At 37.8% G+C, this 7,803-nt stretch overlaps 1 protein-coding gene across 1 annotated transcript; it reads left to right on the forward strand.

Annotated features, from left to right (window-relative positions):
* The first annotated feature begins 3,474 nt into the window (after positions 1-3,474).
* Positions 3,475-7,558, forward strand: LOC142528624 (linoleate 13S-lipoxygenase 3-1, chloroplastic-like). The gene is given in 9 exon segments (XM_075633694.1): positions 3,475-3,550; positions 3,552-3,858; positions 3,937-4,217; positions 4,699-4,936; positions 5,013-5,339; positions 5,546-5,739; positions 5,910-6,211; positions 6,313-6,579; positions 6,728-7,558. Coding segments are annotated over 9 exon segments (2,724 nt in total). The 5' UTR covers positions 3,475-3,499; the 3' UTR covers positions 7,485-7,558.
* Positions 7,559-7,803: the final 245 nt, after the last annotated feature.

The following is a 7,803-nucleotide window of genomic DNA, read 5'->3' on the forward strand; positions in this document are numbered from 1 at the left end:
GTTTATGGTTGTACACCATTAGTCCTTATGACCCGGGACAACATTGAGACTCTATGTGCTAGAATTACACTTTGACTTGTTTACCGACTCTCATGGGGTCATCAGGTGGCAATGTTGGGTGTTCTGTCGAAACATATAGGAGTCGATGCATTGTAGTCGGGGATTCACCGCTTACCTTCGGGTATGGATATCCTATGTGTTCTCATGTATGTGTAGTATGAAATCTCTTATCAGAGTATGGTGGTAATTATGAAAGGGGTTTCATAGATTACACCATTGATGCAACTACGATATGACACATAGTATCGATTCATTGACAACTCTCGATATACCAATGGTTGTCGAATCGATCGGGATATATGAGTTGAAGCGACCGTACTGTACGCTAACCATAATTGAATGGTTCTTGCAGGCACTATCATTTGATACCTAGGGAATCATGTAAGCGATGCTGCTAGGCATTTAACATGATTGGTTGGGTACTATCAGACTTGAGTTCTGACATTCTTGTTATCAAGGAGTTGATAAGTAAGAATGGAGCAATTGGGGTATGCTCATATAAGGACATGTTTAGTCCGAATCACATGGAGATGTAAACACACGGCTAGTTGTATCAATGAACCATTGAGGGCCACACAAGTACTAGCTTTCTAGATCCCGTTGAGAAGTAAAATAGTTCAATGTGTTGAACGGCTTATAAATGAGTTTATAAGCATAAGGAAAAATAGAAGTATGACTTCTATGAGCGAAATGTAATTTTTAATTTATGAATGTGTTCTTAAATTAAAAGTTGGCCAAATAAATAATGTATTGGGAAATTGTGATTTTCATAAACATTATTGTGGACTAAATTAAATTAATTCAAGTGTTGAATTAATTAAACACTAGTGGGCCTAGTAGAGTCCAAACAATTAAATTAATTCAAGTGTTGAATTAATTAAATCACATTGGGCCTTGTAGAGCCCAATTGGAAATAATTATTTAACTAGTGGGCTTGAGTAAAATAAAGTAAACTTTAAATGGACTCAAATATATTTGAGACATTTAAATAAAGTCCATGGGCCTTGTAATTGTACAAGCCCAAGTCAAATTGCATGCATGGGAGATGAAAAGTTGGGAGACATCTTTTTCAACAATCAAGGCTTGGCATGCTAAAAGTTTTTTTTGCTTTTTACACTACCAAGACTAGTCTCCCTTCCCTTCATTCTTGCATGATATGGCCAAAATTTTGCCTTTAATTCTCTCCCAATTTTTTCTTCAATTGTTGAGGAATCCTTACACTTCTCTTTGAAAAATCCTCCTATTTTTCTAGTGCAAAATATGAGGGGATCTACCTAGTTGGTTGTGGGCTTGATTTTGAAAAAAGAAGGACAAGGAGAGCTTGTAGATTTTTCTTGCCTTTGAAGAGCCAAGTTGTTTACAACTTGGTTGGAGCCATTACATCAATCTTTGAGATTGATAGGTAATTATCTTAACACCCTATGAATGTCATTTTGTGTTTTGTATATGTTACACACTAGTACATGAGGTGTTCAAGAAATTTTTCCCTTAAAATTTCGGTTTTCATGCCCTTAAACATTTTGAACTTCCGTTGCGCATTTGAACACCTTAAAATCGATCCCTTTCAGATATCCTATGCGATATGATGAGTTAACAGTGTAAGAAATATCTGACAAGAGTAAAACACGTACTTTAGGAAAAATTGTTTATCTAGTTACACATACGATGCCATTATGATAACTCAAACATACATCACATCATTATTGAAATCATATTCAACTCTCCACATACCAATGGGTGCAGATTTGATAAGGATATATGAGTTGAAGGGACCATATTTTACGCTAATCATAAAATATTGGTTCTTGTAGGCGCTATCAGTGATAACTAGGAGATCATGAGGTGATGCTACTAGATACTCTTACCATGATCCGATGGTTTCGATCGGACTTGAATTCTGACATTCTTTTGATAAAGAACGTATAAAGGGCATAAGAAAGAAGTGTTGTTCCAAATCACATGAGTTGTGAATTCACGACTAGTTGTATCTCTTAACTATCGAGGGTCACACAAATATTGGATTTTTTATTCTTGTTGAGATAGTTAAATTAGAGTTGATTTGATAATTTAGTTCGATGGAGAATAAACATATAACTTATAAATGAATTTATAAGTGGATTTCATGTTTGGAAGTTGAGGATGTTAGTTTAACTGTTAATTTAGTGAGGAGAGTGCAACTACCTAATTTAGTGAGGATAGTGCAAAATAATCAGCTGTTAAAAATGAATAAGTGGAAAATTTTGAATTTTCGTCAAAATAACGAGTTTTGTGCTCTCGTCACATTGATAATGTCAGATCGTCAGTCGTGATGATGATGAACTCACATTACTAAAATTTAATAAAATATTGATTAGAAGATTTCCTAACAAGTCAAAACATCAAAAAGAATAATGTAAAAGAATGAATTAACTGATTAAATCATATTTATTTAATTAAGCAAAATCTGAAAAATACAAATGAGATATTTGACAATGGAAAAACATCTATGCAGGAGTTTTGATCAATTGAATTAGAGTATCTCAATAAAACAGCCAAGAAGGACTAGGATTCTATCAAGGAGAGATTAATAAATATGTGTATAATCTCTCACACACACGTTCACATATGGATGATGCTATTTATTAAGCTTTTGTCAATGTATATGTATATTAGGTGTTGAGCCCACTAAATACAAGTATTTTGTGTACGTAATGTTTATATTTAAGACCGACCCTGGCCAACCATCAATCTGCCTCCAATGGTCAAAGATGATGCCTAATTTTACATAAACACATTCCGATTTCAGTTTTCCTTCTTCCTCCCTTTACTTTTTCCGGCTTCCTCTATTCTCCTAATAAACTATTCATTCATTCATGTACTAACGAGTTATAAACATCACAGTTAAAAAAAGAATCTGTCTGATTTATTTAGCTGTGTATTGAAAAAAGAAGAATGAAAAAATGATATATACGATAATGGGTTTGAATGTGCTTTTACATACAACATTGTAAAGTAATTGAGGATTCAATTGAAGGCTAAAGGACAAACAGGGCCACGCAGTAGCGACCAGGACCGGCCCTAACATATGTGCCAGGTCTTAGTCAAAACTATTAATTTGAAAAGTAGGACAGACCCTAAATTCAATTATTGTGTGTGGAGTCTCATTATTTTACGTTTTCCACACACGTCCTGATATTTCTAACCAGAGTAAATTATTTTAATTTTCAAAACTAGACAGAACTCAAACGCATAGAGAGAAAAACTTTGCTGACTTTTTGCATGTGATATTATTATATGAGAAGAGAAATAACAAAAACAAGAAAAGCAAGAGAAATAAAAACGTGTGGCCGGTGACACATTAAAACCATTTAATTATTTCCTATAAATATAAATAAATGTATCTCACACACCATCACATTCCATTCCACTAGCCAAATTGTTTCTGTGTCGTGAGCAATCGATGGCACTTGTTAAAGAGATCATGGGCTCCTCTTTACTGGAGAAAACTTCAGTTTCTCGCGTCATCGTCTAGGCTGGTTTTGAAGCAGAGACAGAGTCGCCGGTTTCTGTTTCCCTTCCAACAAAAAGCCATGGGTGTGAAGATCAGTACAATCCCTGTTGCGGCCATCAGTGAAGATTTGGAGTTGGTGAAATCGGTGCCTCAGAAAGCTCTCAAGTTTAAGGTCAGAGCGGTGCTGACTGTAAGGAACAAGAACAAGGAGGATTTCAAGGAGACTTTGGTCAAACATTTGGATGCCTTTGCTGATAAGATCGGAAGGAATGTTGTTTTGGAACTCGTGAGCAATGATTTTGATCCAAGTAAGTCGACTTGATTAAATCTATATCTACACACACGCTCTGCTAAGTGCTAATGGATCATTCAAACTTTGATTTTAGAAACCAAGGCACCCAAGAAAAGCAATCAAGCTGCTCTCAAGGACTGGTCCAAGAAATCAAACCTTAAAACAGAAAGAGTGAATTACATAGCAGAATTCGTGGTGGATTCGAATTTTGGGACTCCCGGTGCAATTTTAGTGAGCAACAAGCATCAGCAAGAGTTCTTCTTGGAGAGTATAACAGTCGAAGGATTTCCCCGGGGTCCCCTGCATTTTCCCTGCGATTCTTGGGTTCAGTCCAACAAACATCATCCCGGCAAAAGAGTTTTCTTCTCTAATCAGGTAGGCTGATGATCGTTGACTGGGTTAAGATGAAATGATAGTCCTGCTGACTTTTTTGACCAATTTCGACGCCCCCGTCTGAGAAAATAAATAAATATTCAACCTTTTAATTTGACAAGTTTCCTAGTGCACTTGGTAATTATTTTAATCAAAGTTCATATTTAAAACGCAAGGGAAAGCTGAAGATAACCTCTTTCTAGATAAAGTAAAATATGCTTAATTTTGCGATGTCGTCGGTTACAAATTGCCTCAATCCTGTTATATTATTAATGAATACACCTTATTCAGCTGGACCCACCTTACATTAAAAGTTGGTTAAAAATAATTTTGATTTGTCATTCTATAAATTATTAAATGTTATTTATAGTAAAATAGTTTTAATAATTATTTTGTTTAGCGTTTATCAATCAAAGTTTGAAATAGCAAGTCCCAAATTAGCTACAGTGATTGGTTTATTGAGACGATTTTCAACATTTGGCAGCCATATTTGCCCCATGAAACACCAGCAGGGCTTCGAGCTCTTAGAGAAAGGGAGCTCAGAGAACTGAGAGGCGATGGAAATGGTGAAAGAAAATTGTCTGATAGAATATATGATTTTGATGTGTACAATGATCTTGGGAATCCTGACAAAGGCATTGATTTCGCTCGTCCGATTCTTGGAGGTCAACAAATACCCTATCCACGGCGTTGCCGCACAGGACGCCCTGCTACTTATACCAGTTAGTCGACTGACTTCCCCTTCTTGATCGCCCTACGAATGTATGCCTTGCTTTAAACATTGATATTTCATGCCAGATTTGAACGCCGAGAGTCGAGTAGAGAAGCCATTGCCCATGTACGTGCCAAGGGACGAACAGTTTGAGGAGTCGAAAATGACCACCTTCTCCACGGGGAGACTCAAGGCTGTGCTTCACAATCTTATTCCACAATTAATGGCCAGCATTTCTGCTAACAACAAGGACTTCAAGGGGTTCTCGGATATTGACAGCCTTTATAGTGAAGGCCTACTCCTTAAACTCGGCCTGCATGATGAGATCTTGAATAAGATGCCCATTCCTGAGGCTGTGAACAAGATTCAAAAAGGTGGTCTACTCAAATTTGACCTTCCAAAGATTGTTTCAAGTGAGTGTTCTCCTCTTTCCCTTTGAAAAATTTTGGCTGCCCGATATTTCATAGAAAATTTGACACATATATTATTTATTATACGTTATAACATGGACACCACTTTCAAATTGTTCTGTACTTTACTTAATGGCTCATGCGACACCTAATTATGAACTTTTATCATAATATATTTTAAACTTGGGAGATTTTAATGTTTGTTGCAGAGGACAAATATGCATGGTTGCGAGACGATGAATTCGGGCGTCAAGCTTTGGCAGGGGTCAATCCTATCAATATAGAAAGGCTTCAGACTTTTCCCCCAGTGAGTAAGCTTGACCCTGAAAGTTACGGATCACCAGAATCAGCTCTCAAAGACGAACACATTTCTGGTCAACTTAATGGGATTACCATACAAGAGGTATGCAATAGTTTGAAAATTTTGGCATGGCATGTATATAAATATTACAATGGGTTCATAGTGATATAATTGATTCATGGTCTAGGAATAATGCAAAAACTGAATCGTCTCTGTTTCAGAAATTTGATTGTTGTCATTCAATTAACTTAGCTAGTTTGGTGCCTTGTCAGGCTTTGAATGCTAACAGGCTATATATCATCGATTACCATGACATATACTTGCCATTCCTCAATGGAATGAATGCCCTCGATGGACGGAAATCATATGCAACACGCTCAGTCTTTTTCTTGACTGATTTGGGCACCCTCAAACCCATAGCCATAGAGCTCAGCCTCCCACCAACCTCTTCAAGCTCTCGGCCAAAGCGTGTGGTCACACCACCGGTGGATGCCGCTACTTATTGGACGTGGCAATTGGCTAAGGCTCATGTTTGTTCCAATGATGCCGGTGTGCACCAACTTGTTAACCATTGGTACGTACTGACAGTAAAAATTACACTCGATTGTATTAACTATAGTTTTGGCAACATTCAACTCAAGAAAATGTAGCAACCAACTTGTTTTACTTTTTTAGGTTACGTACGCATGCAGCATTGGAGCCATTCATATTGGCTGCACATAGGCAAATGAGTGCGATGCATCCCATTTTTAAGCTTTTGGATCCACACATGAGATACACGTTGGAGATCAATGCATTGGCTAGACAGAGTTTAATTAGTGTAGATGGTGTGATTGAATCTTGCTTCACTCCCGGCCGTTATTGTATGGAAATCAGTGCAGCAGCATACAAGACTTCTTGGCGGTTTGACTTGGAAAGCCTCCCTGCTGATCTCATTAGAAGGTGCCTAATTTTAAGCATATTGTTTATTAAGATCATGAGAAATGTTTGATAGTCATGAGCTATGCCACCATAAATTGGCGTACACGGTCAATTTTCTCGCAATCATGCATTCAACATAACCCGAATAATATCATCTTTTTCATTTCAGAGGCATGGCTGCAAGAGATCCGACTCAGCCCCATGGGCTTAAACTTATCATGGATGACTACCCTTATGCCACAGATGGGCTGATGATATGGGAAGCTATCGAAAAATGGGTCCACAAGTATGTGGCCCATTACTATCAAGACGCCAACCAAGTCTGCAATGACAAGGAGCTCCAGGCCTGGTACGCCGAGTCGATTAACGTAGGCCATGCGGACCTCCGCCATGAGGATTGGTGGCCCACATTAGCCACCCCAGAGGACCTGGCTTCAATCCTCACAACTATAATATGGCTTGCATCTGCACAACATGCTGCATTGAACTTTGGCCAGTACCCTTATGGTGGCTACATCCCAAACCGCCCACCGCTCATGCGCCGCCTGATTCCAGATGAGAATGACCCGGAGTACTCAATCTTCCTTACAGACCCACAAAAGTACTTTTTCTGTGCCCTGCCAAGTTTATTACAAGCAACAAAGTTCATGGCCGTGGTGGACACATTATCAACTCATTCACCCGATGAGGAATATTTGGGTGAAAGGAATCATCCATCAATTTGGTCGTGTGATCCTAAGGTTATTGAAGCCTTTTACGAGTTCTCCAGTGAGATTAGGCGGATCGAGAAGGAGATCGAGAAAAGAAATGCTGATCCTCAATGTCGGAACAGGTGTGGTCCTGGGGTGCTACCTTATGAACTTCTGGCGCCTAGTTCGGGAGCAGGAGTAACATGCAGAGGTGTACCAAACAGTGTTTCCATATAATTAAAAATTGGGAAGCCTTTGTAATAATAAAGTACATTTTTAGCATGATATTAATATAATTTTAAGACTGTATATATGCATGCTTCTTGATCTGCAATCCTGTTGACGGGTCTCTTAAAAACTCCCATGATTATATAGTTCATAAACCAATAATATACTACAATGACTTGTAGTTCATCTGATATCAAGATCTATGTTTAATACGAGTTATCATGTTCATGACTCAATTGTAACATTGATCTCTCCAACTAAAAAAAAAAACCAATTATATGTACGCTACATAGAAAACATAAAAAGTCAGTAACAATATTCAGCTGAA

The sequence above is a fragment of the Primulina tabacum genome, chromosome 16 (genome assembly GCF_025594145.1).
Source record: "Primulina tabacum isolate GXHZ01 chromosome 16, ASM2559414v2, whole genome shotgun sequence".
NCBI lineage: Eukaryota > Viridiplantae > Streptophyta > Magnoliopsida > Lamiales > Gesneriaceae > Primulina > Primulina tabacum.